At 42.5% G+C, this 21288-nt stretch overlaps 2 protein-coding genes across 2 annotated transcripts; one reads left to right on the forward strand and one right to left on the reverse strand.

Annotated features, from left to right (window-relative positions):
- Window positions 1–5960: 5960 nt before the first annotated feature.
- On the reverse strand, window positions 5961–10966 carry bora (bora aurora kinase A activator). Its single transcript, XM_062447342.1, has 12 exons — window positions 10842–10966; window positions 9804–9979; window positions 9474–9580; window positions 9235–9280; window positions 8942–9023; window positions 8759–8812; window positions 8578–8634; window positions 8187–8425; window positions 7824–7983; window positions 7075–7598; window positions 6644–6778; window positions 5961–6552 (listed from the first exon to the last, which is right to left on the reverse strand). Exons 2-12 carry the CDS (start codon window positions 9954–9956, stop codon window positions 6532–6534), a joined length of 1578 nt encoding a protein of 525 aa, XP_062303326.1. The 5' UTR covers window positions 9957–9979; window positions 10842–10966; the 3' UTR covers window positions 5961–6531.
- Window positions 10967–11021: 55 nt separating this feature from the next.
- On the forward strand, window positions 11022–12835 carry mzt1 (mitotic spindle organizing protein 1). Its single transcript, XM_062447343.1, has 3 exons — window positions 11022–11299; window positions 11737–11882; window positions 12443–12835. The coding sequence occupies exons 1-3, from the start codon at window positions 11245–11247 to the stop codon at window positions 12464–12466; spliced, it is 225 nt and encodes a 74-aa protein (XP_062303327.1). The 5' UTR covers window positions 11022–11244; the 3' UTR covers window positions 12467–12835.
- The last annotated feature ends 8453 nt before the right edge of the window (window positions 12836–21288 follow it).

Here is a 21288-nt window from a genome sequence, read left to right on the forward strand (position 1 = left end):
TGGTTCTTAGCTCCTCCCACATGTCTAGACTGACTTTCAAAGACGGAGACGGGCAGAAACGTGATGGCCAGTGACGTAGAATGGCTGTGATGGCCGTCTGACAATCACTACTACTATGTACTGCTCAACAGGCCTTGATAATCAAATGTCTGGCTGCCAAGGCTGACTCAGGCAAGGCTGTCTGGGTTCAGGTGTGTGTTTGTCCGTGTGTGTGGGTGTGTTTGTCCGTCCATCCGTGTGTGTGTGTGTGCCTGTGCGTGTCTGTCCGTGTGTGTGTGTGTGTATGTCCGTCTGTGTGTGTGTGTGCGTGTGTGTGTATGTCCGTCTGTGTGTGTGTGTGCGTGTGTGTGTATGTCCGTCTGTGTGTGTGTGTGCGTGTCCGTATGTGTGTGTGGGTCTGTGCGTGTGTCACTTTCCCATCACCACGGCCCAGTCACAGTCCGACACAGGGAATTCCTAGTTACGCCACATGACAAGACGATGCACCTCTTATCTGCTGTGTGGATGACCTCTCCATTACAGCAGGTTATTAGTCTCAGCGTGAAGCTCCCTTCCTATCCCACAGTTGGTTGTAGTCGTAGCAACAATGGAGACAGAATCATATCTGCTGAATACACAGACACGCAAACTCTCAACTTCCTCTCTCTCGAAACTTGTTTGTCTATTTTGAAAGCTTTCCTTTTGGCCTCTCTTCTGTTTCTCATTCCTCTTGTTTTGCAGGGCTGGCTTACAGAAATGGCATGAATTAATTTGACACCTCATAATTCCACATTTTGGCGTGATTCCTAAAAAACAGGAAGGGAGGAAGAAAAAAAAAGAGTAAAGCACAATATGTTCTCCTGTCGTTTCTCAAAATCAGAAAATAGAATAAAATAAATAAAATAACCTACCCACATAATGGGACCGTGCTAGTTTAGCCTAGTACCAGCAGGCTAGCAACTCAAAAGTGATATTGACTGGTAATAAGTAGGCCTATATGATCCCTTGGATAGCAATATGGCTATCCCTGTAATCTGACCAATGTCAGCAGTCAACTAAGCATGGTTAGTGTCTGTATTAAATTGACGAATTACTGTGCAGGAAAAACAGCACCCTGAAGCTACAGATGTAGAGCACGGGTTGGTGATGAATCAGCATCAGGGGTTCAGGTGAGAAGTTGAATTGACCATTTTGGTAAAGATTGCAATTGCTGTTTTCTAAGGGATGTTTAGGCAATGTTACCCATGAATGTTATCATTCACACTTATACTTGTAGGTAGTAAAAAGGTGCTATAAATTGGGATGCCCAAATGTATGCATCATATAATTCATTAATACATTATTTCATTGCTCAGAAGTCCAGTACAGATGATGTAGGCCTAGTACAGCTCTCAGTTTTTTTTAGATGGCGGGGGGGGGGGGGGGGGGGGGGGGTGCATGTTTGTGTGTTAACAACTGAGAAAAACTGTAATGGGCAGCCGCGCCCCAACAAAAATATGACATTTCATAGGCTTAAGCGTACAGAAGTTTGACATCAGAATAAGTCTCATAGTCTGATTGGCTAAGCGACAAACCATATTGCTCGAGAGTGGTGGCTTTACTTGTCTATCATACGCAGTGCTGCGTGCGTAGTCTTCAAGTAGTGTAGCAAAGCGGCTGTGTTGCTTATGTTTACGGGAAATCCTCTGGTCGGCAAATACTTCACAGCAACTCAAACCAACCGTACAAGCAGTGGCAGTTCTACACCAATTTTACTGGGGGTGCCAAGGGGGGGGGGGGCAGTGTTTAAGTTTTGAAAAAAAGAGGACAAGTAAAAAAAAATGTGTGTAAGCATTTGAAAAAAAAATTAATTAGTATTCTCCTAGGAGGTTATTGAGGGTAAGTAGGCGTGGAAATAAACAAGGATCAAGTGATCTCCACTTGTCACAGTAGTGGCTGTTGCACCCATGGTGTTCTCTGTGCTGTAGAAACACAAAAAACTATATTTAGCATTACACTTTCATATAATCTCTGAGAGTCACTAAGGTCAACTTCTGTCCTCTGCCTCTTCTGAAAGCCCTCATGAGGTCACAGAAACATCCTTCTCCCTTCTTCCTCACTCTCTTCCTGGGAGCAGCTATGGAGCCACCATGGCTCTCTGAAGAAACAGCAGTCTCTGGCTGAATCTCTCTGCTCAGGCGAAGCAGGCTCAGGTCTCTGGTTGCAGAAGGCTTGAGGTCCTCACTGCATGACTTGAGTCTGAGCGGACGGATGAGACTTACTGCTGCCTTTAGGACTTGGTTGTCCTTCTTCACATCCAGGAGCTGGGTGTCCTTGGAAGGCTGGACCAGGCTGGCAACACTGGCGGCTGCCTTCAGGACCTTCTCATCCTCCTTACCTAATCTCCAGAACCTCAACCAGGCTGGTATTAGAGGCAGCAGACGTGAACACCTGATTGCTCTGGAGCAGGGTGGTGATCCTCACAGGTGTCTGGATGTTGGACAAGGACAAATCCTTTTCACTCCGGGCTGTCCTGAGACCTCCACCAAGCAGGAGCAGGCTGGCAGCACTGAATGTAGACTGCTCGCTGAGGAACCTTGGAATGATGCTGGTCCTGGTAAAGCCTAGAAATGTGACCATGAATAAAAACGAAAGAAACAGTCTATTACGTAATAGTGTTCGTTGGTAACAACACAATCAGCTATCCTCACCTACTGCTCCTTTGTATTCGATTTAGGACTAGTCGATATCTGGATCACCCTAAGAATTGTATCAATGACAAAATAAAGATTTTCAATCACATACGGCAGTCAAAACGATCAAATCTGAAGAGGATCTTTTTGAACAACTGGGCCCCAGACCCCAGAACCAAAGCCACCTCGTCTAATCTGGTATGTCTCCCTGCCACCAGAGGGCAGTATGTCACCACTATCAGGAGTTCTCAGCTCAACAGGAATGTCTTCACTCTCACACATGCTATAAAAATAACTCCTCAAGCCCTGGAATCCTGGGTTGTACAGCTGTTTTAGCAGTGGTATGACTGACGTGATGAAGATTTCATCCATGCCAACTGTCTGGTCCTCAGACAGAGACCACTGTCCATTTCAACAGGGGCCGGACAGACAGCTAGTCGGAAGAATACCCAGTGACCGCTGTTGAAGTCTGGAGTCAACATTCCACCTGTTCAGGTTGCAGGGAAATATTGAGCACTCCTTAATGTGTAACCATCAGTTCTTTAGACCTGGATGTGAATACAGCACACGTGCCTTACGTGTTATGTTTACATACAAGAGGTATTACTTACAAACAACAATACATACAACATTTTTGCTACTGATGAACAAGACTATGGAGACCCCTCCTGACCCCTACATAACCACTGACAACACCTTCTGACCACAATGCACAGAGATGCTGCTTCACTGCCACCAGACAACCAGAGGACTGCTTCAAGATACGCCTGGACACCATTTATCTACTAGAAAGAATTTGGTAGATTCTACTGAACTCTGTTGCCACCTCGTGGCAGGACTACTATTATGTCATAAGTCTTTGTACAGAATGTAAAGAACAGGTGTTCATGGAAGTTGTGTTCATATATTACAGTTTTTTTCAAATGCTTACACACAAATTCCTTAATTTTCACACTGAAACCTGACACTCAAACACCAGAACCACACCTCAAATCTGCAAAACCATATGCATATTTTGGGCCTTTGACTCACTTTTTGCAAAACACAACACACAATTCTCCATGTAACACACACAATTCTAACAGGAAGCATCTTGATTTCCTTTTTCAAACACAACTAATCAAAATGCCACACTAATTCATCAGCGCCTTACACTAACTCCTCACATGTGCAAACACTCATTGCTTTACTCAACACCAACCAATCATGGCTTTAGAATAGGCCTATAAATAGCCTAATTTGAGTTGATTTACAGTGGTGGGTATAATTTGAACCTTTACTGTAGAAAAGATAACATGTATGTAACAATATACTGTAATATACAAACGTTCTAATGTACACATAATGGCTGTTTCAGCACAACACACGGTATACTACACACAAACATATATTTTAGCACCCATGCATCCATTGACTGCAGTGCACTGCATGATTGGTCACAGTCTGGTGGATTACTGTATCATACCGTGCAACAGTAGGGAGTCAGGTGGCTGAGCGGTTAGGGAATCGGGCTAGTAATCTGAAGGTTGCCAGTTCGATTCCTGGCTGTGCAAAATGACGTTGTTTCCTTGGGCAAGGCACTTCACCCTACTTGCCTCGGGGGAATGTCCCTGTACTTACCGTAAGTCGCTCTGGATAAGAGCGTCTGCTAAATGACTAAATGGTAATGTGACTGTAAGAAGACATTCTGACAATTCTGACAATATTGTCGAAAATAGTATATATTACTGTATGCTACAGCTCATGGCACACCAGACACACCATTCCGTAATCACCTTTTTCAAAATTAGGTTTGGTTTCTGTCCTACTACACTCTTTCCTTTGTACTGTGTAATACTGTATTCACAACCACAAATGCTTATAGTAAAAAAATAAGTTTGGTTTCAATCTTGTTTTCGTGTTTACCATGAATTTTTCATGCACTTCACCCTACTTGCCTCGGGGGAATGTCCCTGTACTTACTGTAAGTCGCTCTGGATAAGAGCGTCTGCTAAATGACTAAATGTAAATTATCTCTGCCATTTACTTTCAATCTTGTACAGAAATGTACAAAGGAGCTCATGAAAGAAGAGCTTTAGGTTTTGAATAACTGTGTGTATATTATATATCCAAAAATGTAATATAATGGCAAAAGTGTTTGCAACATGAGACAAATGTGTGCTTTTGAGACGTGTTTGTGATATTTTGACTGCAGTGCTTCATTTTGCAAGAGAAGCGAGGCATTTTGCATTTTGTGTGTGCAGTTGTTGGATTTGTGTTATGTAAAACACATCACACAGTAATTTTGCAAGCTTCAATCATAGACCCATTACTATGTAGAACAACCATAAAATCTGGTTAAAGATTGCATCTCGTTAGTTTCTGTGGAAAGTGCTCAGTGTGTGCTCAGTGTGTGTCATTGAAGAATTAATATGATCAGCGCCATATTGAACTTGCGGCTCTCTCGGTCTTAATCAGTAGTGTCTTGATGTTCTGCTGGTTTAATAATAAGTCTATGCCTTTGACTGATTGTTGATGTATTTGTATTTACAGCGTCTAACAGTTACTGCTGAGCTTGTGTTATGGTTACTGGTCATTTCAGTTTTTATTATAAAAAAGGGTGCTTTGTGTATTGAGTATAATGCACACTGTTTACGCAGTGTTTTAGCCTATAAAATGTACGGCATGCATTTGTTTGACAACCTGAATTTTAAACTGGATAAGGATATCTATCTAGGTAGGAAGTTAATTTCTTGCCAGTAGGATGCTTTTGCTGAAGGTGTAGACATACTAGTTTTTTTTACCACACAAACACTTTGGATTACAGATCTTTTTGGAATTTGAGTTTTTTTAGTGTCTCCTCTGACCAAGTTTTTTGGTCACACTCGTCACACAACTCTTTATATTTGGAAGCCGATAACCGATACATGCCGATCAATACAAAGCCTGAGTCTGATTACAAAAACAAACGGCAAACAAATACAGTGGACAACTGCATTTATTAAAACATTAACTGCATAAAACATCTATATCTTTCTTTTACCAAAATGATCAGATTTCTTACATTTTACCCAAAAATAAGTGGTTCAACGAGCAGAAATAATCCATATTTTATCGGCTTTAATTTATTGAGCAAACTTTCTTATCGGACCGATAACAATAACGCTAAAAATAAGCATTTATCGGCCGATACCGATAAGGCTGCTGATATATCGTGCATCCCTATATGTGGTGCTTCGGAAACCACATCCACTACATCAAGGGCAGTGGCTTAACGTTTAGTAGAGAAGGCACTGTAGCTTGTACAACTGATGTTCAGGACAACAAGAGTCGAGTTAATGTCTTTTAATGTTGCTCAAAAAAGCACATTTCATTTTATACCACTTCATTAGAAGTTAAGAAAAAAAAAGGTTCTGTTATAAAAAAGACAAACATATCAGTGGTTTCTCAACAAGGTGGTGACACAACATAAATAGCAAAATAAATGATTAAAAACAACCATTTTATAATGTTCTATGGTCAGGCTTCTCCCACTTGATAGTTGACCTGATCACACCAATGCATTATAATGCTGCAACATGAGACCATATACGAAGTTAAACTCGAGTGAGCACAAAATCTATAAATACAGTACAAATGTAGTCTCGAACCAAACGTCAAGTCCTACCAGTCCCTTTTCCATGTCTTCACCAACTGAGACTGTTGGCACAGTCAGTCAGTAAAATTAGGTGGGGTTTGATTGGGATTCACAAAGGAGGTATTGTGCAACTTAAGCAGCTTTCAAACAGCATCGATCGTTCTCGCTTGGGATTCACATGAGTGCTTTAAAACGTGTAAACATTTCTTTGATGACATCATCTTCGGTCTTCCGCTGGGCCGAAGAATCCACCCATCAGATCAGTCAGTGGTGTGGGTAAACTGCCTGTAAAACAAGAAGTTTCCATTCAAATTCTGCACAGAGTTTGTGTGAGTGTGAATTCAAATGAAAATATATTAGTTGGTGTGTATTTTACCCGGTTCCTAGTGTGTCTACTGTAGGTTTCCTCAGTAGGGTGTGTGCTGAATGACTCCTTGCTCTGGCAGTCAGAGCTGGCGCCATCTATGAGGCTGGCAGCGCTGACTGAGTAGGTGTTGTACCCACTGTCCACCTATACACACAACCACACACAGAATGAAAGTGACCTACCACTAAGTATCTCCTTGTCTAGCCCACTTTTATTTTTTGTGTAATGTTAGCACCTAGCTGGTCCAGCATTAGCCCAGCCCTGGCCCCCAAACTATCCAAGTCCTGACCCCCCATCTAGTCCAGCCCTAACCCCCCATCTAGCCCAGCCCTGGCCCCCAAACTAGCCCAGCCCTGACCCCCCCCCCCCCCCCCATCTAGCCCAGCCCTGACCCGCCCACCTAGCCCAGCCATGACCCATGTCTATTCCCTCAGACCCACCTGCATGCTGCTGCTGTCTGTGGGGATGCAGCTTCCCTCAGCCAGCAGAGACACAAACATGTGGGACGTGTCGACGGCCAACGCACTGCCCATACGAGAGCTGGTGAGACACACAGACGCCACCCCTTCTTCCTCCTCCTCTGCAGCGACCAGCTCATCTTCCTCCTCTCCTGCCTCCTCCATCTGGATGGGCTCCAGGCACCCAGGAGTCTCCCCAAGCCTGGCCAGCCCAGGAGACGGGGAGCACGGCTCCATCTCCATGACCGGCAGGGGGCTTGGAGGCAGCCAGAGGACGTTCTGGTTCTCCAGGAGCTTAGGGTTAAGGATTGGGGAAACACGAGGGGGCGAGGCCCAGCAGCGGGCCCTGGATCTGGGATTGGCCCGGGTACGGCCCTGTGGCTGGAGGGGGGAGCAGCTGCGGATGGGGGAGCAGCCCTCCACATAGGGGCTCTCTGTGTGGGCGTTCACCTCCATCTCCAGCGGCGCGGCCTCCGGGGTGACGAAGCTCAGCTTCTTCCTCTCACCTGACAGGAAGTAAAATGACCACACTCCGATAAGGACATTTACAATGATACGACCAATAACAAACAAATAATTCCCTTTAGTCAGTGTTAATTTGAGAATTCATGGTACAAATCTACATATCTGTACGGAATATGTACCAACTGTAAGATCTTTTTTTTGTGTTAGGACACATCTCTACATACTACGAGAAAAGTAAGTGTGAAGTCACATGACCAGCATCCTACCTGCTCCCTGGGGTGTGGTTGTGGCCTCTGGACCAATAGGAGACAGCGTGGGGGACTTGAAGGCGGCGGGGGACGACTTATCAGGAAACAGAGGGCTGGCACCATTGCCCAGGCTGTAGGCCCGGCCACGACCCTGGATGGGACTGGATGAGAACTGTCCCTACACGGGAGAAACTGTGTCATGCGTCAATAAAGTAGTTTTATGATGTTTTTTTCTTTTTTTTGTTAACCTCTCATTACCATCCTAGAGATTTCGTTCACTCTTTGAAATGAGGAATAAAACCACGATGATTGACATGACAATACTGTACCTCATGTCAACTTGCAACCAATAAACCGATCTACAATAAATGGGAGAGTTACCGTGGAGGGGGTGATGGCAGTTATGCCACAGGAGAAAGGAGAGGACAGAGGTCTGCCTCCCTCCTGGCCTCCCCCTGGGGGTCTCTCCTTCGCACAGGACGCCTCCCTCTCTGGGCTGGAGGGGTTGGAGGAGTCTGACCCGCTGCCCTGGCCGTCCAGGAACAACTTCCTCCTCAGAGAGGAAGTACTTAGGCTCTCCTGCACCTGGTCACAAAGCTCCTCTGATAAGCAATATGCTGCTGCAAGGGACAGAGTAAGATAGAAAGAGACAATAAGAGAGAGAAGCAGGGACAGAGAAAGAGAGAGGTTTCAGTAAGGCTTCATCTCTACTAGACACTCCTCATTAAAAGGCTACATGCACCAGAGTATTCAGAGATTCTGAAAGATTTACCCAGTATCTTCTCCACATCTAAACCCACAGGTAAGGAGAGGGTTGTCTGACAGGACACTGCAACACACACAACATGAAGAGAAACATCATTAGTCATGTTTACAATGATCATTCAAACAGTAACATTAAACAGTAACATTACACTAAACAAGTCCTATTACAAAGACTGCTAAGTACAAACCATTGTTCTTCTTGGTTATCAAAGGCTCCTCAAGGATCAGTTGGGGCAAGGGACCTGGTGCAGAAATACACCAAGATGAGACATGAAACTCAGTAAAGTTAAGACTAGTAAAAGAGTGCATTAAACAGTATACCCACTTACACCATACACACAACCATTGCCCGATAGACTCTTTATACATACTTTTCCCTGCATGCAACTGTAATGATTGCTTATTGGCTGGACCTGCCCATGGGGAGGGAACGATGGCTTCTTTTGTGAAAAACTGTAAAGAAAAGACAAAAGTTTAAACATGTCTCCTGTCAACGTGTCCAAACTCATTGAGCTCATGCGCTGATTTAGACGTCGCAGGTTCAAATACACCCCCCCCCCCTCCCCCCAGTACGCCGCTTAGGATAGCCGATGAACGAACACACAAGTTTGGCAGAGGTACCGAGGCACCAATCTGGGGCCACTACCAGAGAAGAAATCCCCACCTGCTCAATGGCGTTCTGCCTCTTCTCCTCTATCTCGGTGTCTGTCCTGAAAGGTTGAACAACAAAGCTTGTGTCAGTGGCCGGCATCTCCTCAACTGTACTGTCGCAAGACAACTTAACACCTCCAACGCAAACATCTATGCTGTCATCAATCAACAGAGCTCCATGGTGTGCTCGCCACAGCGGAGCAAGACACCAGCTAGCCATGTAGCTAACTAGCCAGCTAGCCGTGTTCTGACCTGCTCTGACTGAAGTAGAGGGACTGGCGATGGATGTCCTCGGCGTCTATGTGTACTGGGTGCATGGAGGCCATGTCATCTATGGACCAGCTGAACTTAGCTGGCGTCTGAAAGAGAGGAGAGTAAGGGAGGGGAGTTAGTGTTCCTGTAGTCACTTACGGCTTAGTTCCAACTGAGTGACTCTTAACGAGGTCAACCATGAGGAAATAGGGGTAAATATTTTATCTAGCTTTCGATCAAACATGCAGCCAAATCACTTCAGATCAGAGATTGTTAAACAGTATGGTACCAGGCAGTCCAAGCCACCCTAAGTGTGTACACCAAACTCACAGCTCCGGAGGGTTTGCGGGTCTTGAAGACAGAGGGGCTAGGGACCAGAGACTCATGCAGGTGGTGGTAGTCATTGGGGCTCTCAAAAGGGTTGCGGATGGCTGGTCGGCCTGGGGTTTCTGGGGTGATATGAGGATCAGGACCATCCATCATTTTGACTGGCTACCGACCTAGATCTGGGTGAAATAATGGGTGTTTTGTTTTCACTGGTGATCATTTCACTTAGAAGCAACTCAAGTACTGTGTAAAATGTGTGCAAAAGTAGCAAGCAGTTTCGAAGCAGGGTTGCCAACTGTCTTGTATTAGCTGGGAGATCCCGTATATTGGGCAACATTGGTTTGTTCCATACAGGAAATCCCTTATTTTTGACAGCTACTCTACTCTTACCAGGCACTCTTCAGAATCTGATACAACAGCAGTAGCTGATTTATGTCTATGGGTGAGATCACCTGTCATCCATTCACAGGCCCTCTTATGCTCGTCAGTTGTATCTAAAGCGTAAATAAGCATAACAGGAAACATTGATCAATCAGGTATCAACAAACATCACTTCAGAGGCGAATAACGCCGCAGGACTAAATTAGCCTATAACATTCGTTTTGCATCTTGTATCTTTAGCCAAATATAAATAGGGTATTCTAGTTTATTTCCAATGCAACTGTGTTTAGCTAGCTATCCTAGCAGTAAATCAGTCGGAGTCACACCTGTGCTATGCTAAAAGTAGACTTGGTGACTCATGCCTTTTTTCCATTTGAGATGTTTATGTTAGAGATGTTTATAGCTAAATCTATAGACTCATTGTCATATTTTTTGCCTTTCCAATTGAATAATAACATGCAAGGAATTTTCAAAGAAACTAAACAAGCTAACAAACTACCTAGTCCAAGTGGTTGACTAATAATAATACCACACATTTAGTCATCAAAATTGATGCTATTTCGAACTAGATGTAATAATCATCTACTGCATAGCGTTGGTTACTTGCTTAATTCCCAATACAAATGCAAATCGCATTTAATTTGTAATACTGATACTCACTATTAGCAGCAGAAGCCTTTTACACAACCAGCAATGCAAGCTTGAGTCCAGTGATTCTGTTCAAACTTTGTTTCAATTTGACCACGACGCCCGCTAGCCAATAGTACCAAACAGGAAGTGCCTACGAGCCTATCCGAACGAAGACTACCAAGACAGCCAACCAGGGGAAAATGTCGTCACTTCTCCTTTTTCCGGTTTGTGTCGGTATGGGATGTTGTGACTCTGATTGTGATGTGTGACCTGTTCGTTATCTACAAGCTAACCGCGCGTCCTTTCTGGGCATGACTACTGTTTGCTAACTGGCCGTAGCCAAGTGTTTAGGAGAATTCGTTTCCTTTTAATTAATTGCTTGGTGCTAAAAACGTGCAAACGTTACAACACGTGGAAGGATAACAGCATCACCATGGCAAGTGGCACTGGTAATGCAAACATGAACGCTGTCCGGGAAACGATGGATGGTAGGTGGACTACTAGCTTATCTGGCTGGGTAACGTTACAGTAGCACTGTACATGGCTAGTTCTAGCTAGGCTAGCTGCCCTAGTCTAACTAACCAGCCATTGAAAATAAAATCTAATCTAGTTTCGCTAACCAGCTGACCAGTGGTGTAGATTTCCTAGTTACAGTGTTTTTGCCCGTAGTTTTTACTTATATTACGTTAGTCTAACTAACAGGTCAGTAGCTTATTCTCCAGTACTGTACTGTTGATGGTCTGTACTATCACCTGCCAAACGTATCCATGGTGACAAGTATTAGTGACGTACTGTAGTATTTAGCTAAATAGGAATTCTCTTCGGGAAAAATATGGAAAACGTGATGTATTAGTCTGTACTTGCGTGTTACTACTCGCTATTTACCTACATCGCTCTTCTCACCCCTGTGTCTGTCCCACACTAGTCTTACTGGAGATCTCCCGGCTGTTGAACACGGGTCTCGATATGGAATCCTTGTCCATCTGCGTGCGTCTCTGCGAGCAGGGAATCAACCCAGAGGCTCTGTCCTCTGTCATCAAGGAGCTGCGCAAGGCCTCCGACTCCCTCAAGGTGCCAATGCCACCAGACACCAATGCACATTGTAGCCCCACCACTGAGTCATTCCACTACATTTATTAATGTGATCACAGATAGTTTAGCACCCCTTTTAACTTTGTTTTTGTGTGCAATGAAAATACACAATAGCTATCCTAGCTTGAGCATTACTCAGTCTAATAGCTATTCAGGTACCACTTTGATCAGAAGTTTTCGAGCCTGGTCCTCAGGGCCCACTGTCCTAAATGTTTTAGATGTTTCCCTGTTCCAACACACCAGATTCAAATGAATGGGTTAAGCTATGCAAAAGGCTGATGACAACCATTCATTTTAATCAGGTTGCAGGGAAACATCTGGAAAGTGGGCTCTGAGGACCAGGGTTGAGGACCACTGACCTAGATGTCTGTCCCTGTGGATTACCAGTGCTCACTATTTGGGTTTCCACATAAATCAGTTTGTCAGTGTATAGATAGGTCTTGCTTGCATTGCTTTCTCACTGACTCCTTTACTCCTACATTAAGTACGTTTGTCAGAAACTAGTATGTAATCAGTTGTTTAACTTCTCTCTGTTCCAGGCCTCTGAGAACTGCACCAACTGACGATGGTCATATTCTCACGGAATGATTCTGTCTGGAAGATTTTTGCTCTTATCAGGTCCGTCGCCTCAGTGTTGCCAAACCAGTTCATTGCCCTGGCCTGTTCCTAGTGCCTCTGTACACACTGAGCTGGAACCATTAGTCCAAGAGGACATCCTCTGTGTCCCAGGGAGACATTTCTACATTACAGCATCTGGTCTTCATCTCCATCCATCTCCTCTCTTCACTTGTCTTCTCTGCTCAGGCTGGCCATCTTAAATCACAACAATGACAATGGTTTTAGATCACATGATCCAATTGTTGAAAAAAATGCATCGATAATTTATTGTGAATTGTTACTTATTTTTTAAAATAAATATGACCCTGCTACAAGTTAGATTTTCTGTCTGTGCGGTTGTAAAGTGATGGTTGTTAAAGGTACAATAGATTAGATTCAGTTAAAAATGAACAACTGAGCTCTTTTTACATGTGTAAATTAAGGCCCTCTGAGAGTTGAGCACCACAGAAAGCTCAGTGCCATTGGAATGTCAGTTTCAAATTTTTGGAGTGGCCTGCTACTTTCCAGCCAATTATGCTCCGGTAATCCTGTTCCAACCAATTGCCTTTGGTGAGGCGGGCTTTCATCCTTGGCTTATTTTGTGAAACCACTTTAAATTAAACTCGAGCAGGAGGAAAGTGCAGAAGTTAAAGCAAGAATTGGGGGCGCTGCTTCTTATATTTGAATACATTTTCTATTACTGTATGAATCTTTAATTATTACCCTGTGAGTGAAGATGCACACAATTGCATTTTATATCCACAAGGTGGCGGTGGTGCTTTTCTATTTCAGGACAGGTAGTGTCCGATACGAGGCACAGCCTGTATTTTCCCCTAACCCATATAAAATAATTCCTGACCTCTGTCTTTAGAAGTTGTAACATTGTTCTCTAAGGCTGAAAGTAAAACTAATGAAGATGTTATTCAGGATGCCTGTGGTTGAGGATCCTTTACAAGTTTACTGGATGGGTATAATCATTGTTTCAGGACAAGTGTCTAGGGAGGGATAACAACCCATGCAGACAGAAAAGGAGGTCATGAAGGTAATAATTACATCTCCATGGAAACTGTCCAGTCAGCAGGACAGACGTTAACCACAAAGGAGAAACCGTTCAATAATCCTCTCTATGGACAGTATGTTAACCTGGAAGGTTTTTCTGAATTTTCACACATTTGACTTGTTCTTTTACTGTTGTCCCCTCTCGGAAGTGAGACTGTGTAGAGCAGAACTCACATTTTCAAGAGCTGCATAAAAGATGTCGTTCTCTCTGCATGTAGGCTCTGCTCTAATGAACCCAAACTATCAGCGGTCAGGGTTCTGGCTTCAGCCCAGGGTTCTGACTACATACCCAGGGTTCTGACTGCAGGTCCGGGGTTCTCTACAGGACCTGAGTTTTTACACAGACAGATATGCACAAACAAAACACTCACAAGAAAGACAAGCCATTCTAGACCCAGTGTAGTGCTAATCTGGAAAGATGTTCAGACCAGATCTCTCCTGCTTAAGTTGTTACAAGTGTTGGTTGACCTTGCTAGTTCACCCTTCATTAATAACTGGTTATGCTGTTTGATTTTAGCATTCCGAGTCCTTTAAAATTCATAGCCAGGATATTGGATAATAAACAATTTAGAGAGTTGTTAACGATCATCAGACTAAATAATGGATCATTATCAGATTCCCTTTAAAACTTCCAAAGTATTTAGGTGACTTTGTTGTTTTTGGATGTTTTCCAAACTGATTAGTGGTTGATCTGCTGTACAATTAGTTGCTGCTGCATAGATGCATAATAATCATATATCTGCTATCTTAGTGCTGCATTAATTGGTTACATTAGCAAAGCTGTTAATTGAATAATGATCCAGGAGATGTGAACGCAGCAACCTTCACAGTGTGCTGGTGTGAACTCCCTAGTGCTTTCTCAATCATAATGAAATGTTGTTGTTGTCTAATTGGCATTTTGTGTGTTGGACTATGTAATGATGGATATGATATGTCTCTGATTACATTATTGGAATGATGCACTGAAGCGTAGAATTTACATTAAGACTGTGTTTAACAGGTGGTCATCTTGCACTGTTGATTAGAGGGAAGCATCACATATAGTTCATAATGTTTTCTAATAAGCCTCTAGTTATAAATAACTAAAGTGAATTAAAGGACAACCAGATAGCGTTTTCATAACCAGATAGCGTTTTCATAACCTACATGACTCCTTGCTAGAGTTCAACTTTATGATTATTCCATCATCGTATTGCTTCCTACTTCCTGTGTACGCTTTGGATTTCCTGTGTTAGTCTTCCACAAGCCCACATCTAACAGAATTTAGCTGGAACTGTTCTGGAGTTACACTGCACCACACCAAGAGAAGTTCGCTGGAATTGTTCAGGCGTTACACCGAGCCGCCTGTCATCCGCTTCCATTAACCTACAGATCATCCTAACGGACATATTCATCTCCCTAGACTTGTCTGAGAAGACGGCGGCCTGTGTTATGACAGCGGTGTTCATGGTGATTAATGACGGGCTGTTGTGCTTGATAACTGGCAGAGAGTTGCAGCACTTGTTTCAATTAGCCCTGTGAAGGTCGCGCTGCGGCCCGGACCGTCCACATTACCATAAGCATAATCAATTCCCATTATCATATGATGCTGGGCTGTGTATGCATGTGTATGTGTGTGTGTGTGTGTTAATTAGAATCATTTCCGCTCCCGTGTGAGGAGAAAAGGAGCTGTCTTGGGGGATTAGGCAGGTCTAAGAGCTGATTGGATGGCGATGGCGGCAGCGTGTCTCCTTAGCTGCCTGGTCACCCACTGACCTGCTGCTTTGGAGGGCGGTGCCGTGATGAAGACGAGGAGATAAACATGTTCTAATAACCCTAATGAAAATGGATAGAGTGGTATTTAGGCTTCATTACTACTAGTTCATTGTCCTGCGCGTGTGTTTGTTTGCCTGTGAGGGTTTGCTTGTGTTTGTGTGAACAAGGTCAGCTAGCTACCAGACATGCGACATCTAGTCCGTTCTGCAGGACCGGACAGCGACCACTCTCGCTTCCTGGTTGGGTCACGTGACCTGGAATACTCAGGGCCTACCTGGAAGTGAAAAGCACCATTCTGACATTTGATGTGTGATCACTGGTCATCCTTCCTCATGCTTTGCTCTCAGCCTCCAGCCTAGCCAGCAGAATAATCAATACCATAGAATATAGTATAACATAACAATATAACACACTATACCCTCATATAATAACATAATGGTATATGATATAATAGTATAAGGGATTATAACATAATAGACTAGAGAGGGTACAATTTCTGGGGAAATTGTAGGGTGTGCTTGCTTGCGTCGGTTGCACAGGGGTCCGTTTTTGAATGACATTTTTACAACTGATATTTCTGTATATTTTATATAAAAATGCATACTTATTATTTATAAAGATGACATAGATTTAAAAGCATTTTTTTTTGGTGCTCATTTACAACTGAAAATACGAGTGAAGTGTAGAATGAAATAGATGTCTTCTCATTTCCCCTGCAAGAGGCAGCCTCATCGTTGAAACAAAACGAATAAATTTGGCAGACCGGTGTACAAATTGACCTAATCTCTATGATTTAAACGTCCTTTTAAGTTTTTCCCTTCTCGTGATATTTTCATGCATTTAGCCTACTCATTGCATTCATTCATTAATAAAGAACCCCCTTTGAAGATTATTCTACGACGTTACCGGCAGTAGAAGATGGAATCGCGATTCAAACAGTACCATCTGCTAACTGAAAATATGCAACCCAAAACGTAAATAAGCTTGACATTTATTTAGTGGAAAATTTCTCATTCATAAAAAGCTCACTGGTAGCGATCATTGTCAGTAACAACGCAAAATGCGATATAGCCCTGTGTGGAGAAGCTGCCCCGGTAAATTGTACTACTACGGTACAGTACTAGACTAGCGTTACTGCTGTGTTCGTCTCGGTAGCGATTGCGTTGGTTGAATTGTTTTTAACGTTCCGTTGTACGGTTTAGGCTGAAATTAATTATTTTCATGAACAGATTGACAAAGTTTAGGCTGGGGCAATGAAGTTCAGGTTAGTAGTTAGATAGACTTTTGATTTAAGTAAGGGGAGTGCCGAACATGTTCTGTCGCCGTTTGACTTCCTACAGCTGTGTAGATGTTTTTGTAGTGTCTCGCGTAGGCTACAGCGTTGCAGTGATACACTGGATTGAAACCACAGGTAATGATAATTTCACCCACAAATTGTTTACTTGTAATCTAATGTCATAATAAATCCTACAACGAAAATGTATATGTGAGGAATGTTTATTTTAACGATTGAAAACAGATACATCATAGACCACTGTAGTATGTGTTGCCCGGGCAACACAGGCTAACGTCATGATGCTAATACTTCAGTGACATAGTAGACTACTGTTTCCGAAAGTAGATGTACTTCCTTAATAATATCAGCTTATATTGTACATTACACATCACAATTGTGTGTCATATCACAAAGTAAAATGAGTAAATAGTTATCACCCTGGCCTCTTTGCTTGTGGCGTTTCTGCAGCTGCCTTGCAGTAAAGCTATAGTTAGCCTAGCTATCCCCCAAGTTAACAGACGCAAAACGAATGTTCTGCCAAAGGTAGTCACGCGTGTTTTCGTGACGTTAGTGACGTAGTGACGTTAGTAACGTCAGTGACTGTGGCTAGCAAATTAGCCACCGTTAGCTTCACTTTTCGCCACAAAAACTTAACTTCAGCCTAAACCATGCAACGGAACGTAAATTCCAATAGAAGCAACTCAATCGCTACCAAGACGAAACTTTTGACACCTACTTTGTCTATGTAGGCCAAATATTGACTGAGTTTTAGGGGGGCAAAAAGAATAATAACTAGAAACGGCTGTTCCTGCGAAACAGCAGTGAGAATGCTGAAAACCTGAATGGGGATAGCTGACCATGCTAAAAAAGCTGAAAATAGTGAAAATTTAGTAGAAAGTTATAAGCTGAAGCTTCAAAGCAACCGAAAGGTATTTTTGAAAGGGACTGGAGCAGCATTCCAACAATGATTTGAAAGGATTTACCATTACTTTTAAAGGGAGAATAATTTGCACAAAAACCTTAATATTTTAAAAAGTATAAAAGTGAGAAATGAGAAAATACCCGCAAGCTGAAATGAATTTCAAAAATGTGTGAGTCACACAAAAGAGGCAGTGTGGAAGCTGAACTGCATCATATTAACAAAGCTAAGAGCTAAAATAGCCTACAATGTGGGAGAAGCTGAAAGCTGAACTGTTAAACAGAAGAAGTAGGCTAGCTAGTCGTAACAAGAATATTATCGTTTTAACAGATTAAATTATAGTTGGGATAGTATTAGCAGTAGCAGATGTAGCCTATGCGTTTACTCGGCTTTCTTAGTTGGATTCAATGTGTTGATGGAATGAAACATACAGCAGTAGGGCCGATACAGGAAGACACGGCGACACTTTGTTGCAGAAGGATGATGGTGCAAGTTTTGTCCGTGGAGCATACAACGATTAATAAAAAAGAATCATGTAGATATAGAATTAGAATAGAATTAGAATTAGAACATAGAATTCGATCAAATGCCGACGTCTCAGCGACGTCTTGCCAAATAAAAAAAATAAAAAATCCATATGACATCTTGCCGACGTATGTTCTAAACATCGGGCCGACATCGGCAAGACGTATGTGTGCTATCTGGGATAGCTGATGGCTTAGAGCTAGCTGTCACCGTCTTGACTTGGCTCCATCTATATGCTTTCCAATTGACACAGTAGAAGGTAAAGTTAAATGTGTAAATGTAAGGGCAAAAGTAGGCGCTGTAACAAACTGAAAACTTGCAGTCTTTTTTAACCCTTGTGTTATCTTCGGGTCATTCTGACCCATCAGTCATTGTGACCCACCGTCGTATTGCGACAGATTTACCGCATACAAAGACAAAGTGAAGCATTTTCTTTTAACCGTTGGGCTGTCTCAGACCCCCCACATTGCAAAGGTTAAAAGAAAATTATTTTAATTTGTTTTTGTATTGGGTAAAATTGGGTAAACACAACGATGGTTCGTTATGAACCTTTGGGTCATGTGACCCGAAGGCAGCACGAGGGTTAATGTAGTGCAAGCAAACAAAATGTTGACTAACGTTTTCGTCAAGTGTTTGTTTACTCTCAAAAAAAGACTGCAAGCTTTTACTGAACAACTTTTGTCCCAAGTCTGCTGTTCTACTGAAGCTACTGTGTTCTATGCAGTTTTTAACCCTCGTGCTGCCTTCGGGTCACATGACCCAAAGGTTCATAACGAACCATCGTTGTGTTTACCCAATTTTACCCAATATAAAAACAAATACAAATAATTTTCTTTTAACCATTCCAATGTGGGGGGTCTGAGACAGCCCGACAGTTAAAAGAAAATGCTTCACTTTGTTTTTGTATGAGGTAAATTTGTCGCAATACGACGGTGGGTCACAATGACTGATGGGTCAGAATGACCCGAAGATAACACAAGGGTTAAAGGATGACCATTGAGTGTGTTTACTCGGCTTTCTTAGTAGGATTCAATGTGTTGATGGAATGGAACATACAGCAGTAGAGCCGATACAGGAAGAGACGGCGACACTTTGTTGCAGAAGGATGATGGTGCAAGTTTTGGCCGTGGAGCATACAACGATTAATAAAAAAGAAGACGCGTTTATTGAGTAATCGCATAACTAATTACACATGTAAACGGAGTAATCGTATTATTGGCATAAACCGACAATTGCTAGTAATCGTGTTTCTCATGGTCAAGTAAACGTACCAATCACCTGTGTGAGAGACTGAGTGGTGCGTGTCTGTGGTTACGGTGGTGGTGCAGCTATGATTGCTTACGCGGTGAGGGCACAGAATAAGAGAAATGTAGCTAGAATCCACACCTCAAACAAGATAACCTAGACGCAAAACTGTACGTCCAATCCAAAATATAAGGATATTTTCCGAGACCCAAGACTCTGCCGAAACCAGAGATATTCTTTATATGTATGTGCAGTCAGAAATACGACTCTACCTGCAGTTTCAAAAACGTGTTCCTTTTGCTTTCCTGGTGCTTGTTTGTTTGGTTGCCACGGTGATGGCGCAGCTGTGATAGCTAACGAGCTAGGCAGAGAGATAAACGAACATTTACCTAGAATCCACACCTCAAACAAGTTGACCTAGACGCAAAACTATACGTCCAATACAAAATATAAGGATATTTTCCGAGACCCAAGACTCTGCCGAAACCAGAGATGTCCTTTATATGTCTGTGCGGTCAGAAATACGTCTCTACCGGCAGTTTCAAAATCTTGTTCCTTCTTGCTTTCTCTGACTGATTTTACTCACCTCTCCATTGAAGTTAGTGAGAGAATTTGAAAGGCTGCTCTCGCTTCAAGGCTCATAGCTGAAAGTCTGTAAATGTTAGCTCTTTAGTAGTTACATTGGCTGAAAGAGGACAATTTTTCCTACATTTTAAGGTATAACTTGTCTCTGTAAGTTAAACTATATGAACGTTAGAGGAATTTGTTTGACAAATTAGTTGAATATCAGAAAAAGAGCAGCCAGCAGAGTGTGCCACTCTGCTTGCTGCTCATTCATAAAAATCAAGAAGGAGCAAACATTTTAATATATTTCAAACTGTCATAATTCAAAATTGGCTGAACATTTGAAAAAGCTGAATCATTTGGGAATAGCTGAATGTCTTGTGAACATTTTAAAGGTTGAATGGTGTCTCTAGCTGAAAGTAAGCTGAAGTAGTTACGTTTGAAAGAGGAGGAAGCTTTTTAATGATTTGAAAGGATTTACCATTACTTTTAATGGGAGAATAATTTGCACAAAAACCTTAATGTCTTAAAAAGTATAAAAGTGAGAAATACCAAAAGTCATAGCCATCATCTCCTGAAGGAGCTGAACGTTTTGATACAAAAGTTGTAGGAATCGGTTAAAGTATGCAGAACGAGTTAAAGGCCAAAAAACGGCGGAAGAACTAAGAAGTTGAAAAACAATAGTGAGAATGCTGAACAGCATTCTCACAACTAGAAAAGGCTGTTCCTGCGAAACAGCAGTGAGAATGCTGAAAACCTGAATGGGGATAGCTGACCATGCTAAAAAAGCTGAAAATAGTGAAAATTTAGTAGAAAGTTATAAGCTGAAGCTTCAAAGCAACCGAAAGGTATTTTTGAAAGGGGCCGGAGCAGCATTCCAACAATGATTTGAAAGGATTTACCATTACTTTTAAAGGGAGAATAATTTGCACAAAAACCTTTATATTTTAAAAAGTATAAAAGTGAGAAATGAGAAAATACCCGCAAGCTGAAATGAATTTCAAAAATGTGTGAGTGACACAAAAGAGGCAGTGTGGAAGCTGAACTGCATCATCTGCATCATCTTAACAAAGCTAAGAGCTAAAATAGCCTACAATGCGGGAGAAGCTGAAAGCTGAACTGTTAAACAGAAGAAGTAGGCTAGCTAGTCGGAACAAGAATATTATCGTTTTAACAGCTGAAATTATAGTTGGGATAGTAATAGCAGTAGCAGATGTAGCCTACCATGAGTGCGTTTACTCGGCTTTCTTAGTAGGATTCAATGTGTTGATGGAATTAAACATACAGCAGTAGAGCCGATACAGGAAGACACGGCGACACTTTGTTGCAGAAGGATGATGGTGCAAGTTTTGTCCGTGGAGCATACAACGATTAATACAAAAGAATCATGTAGATGCGTTTATTGAGTAATCGCACAACTAATTACACATGTAAACGGAGTAATC

The sequence above is a fragment of the Osmerus eperlanus genome, chromosome 21, assembly GCF_963692335.1.
Source record: "Osmerus eperlanus chromosome 21, fOsmEpe2.1, whole genome shotgun sequence".
NCBI classification, from domain to species: Eukaryota; Metazoa; Chordata; class Actinopteri; order Osmeriformes; family Osmeridae; genus Osmerus; species Osmerus eperlanus.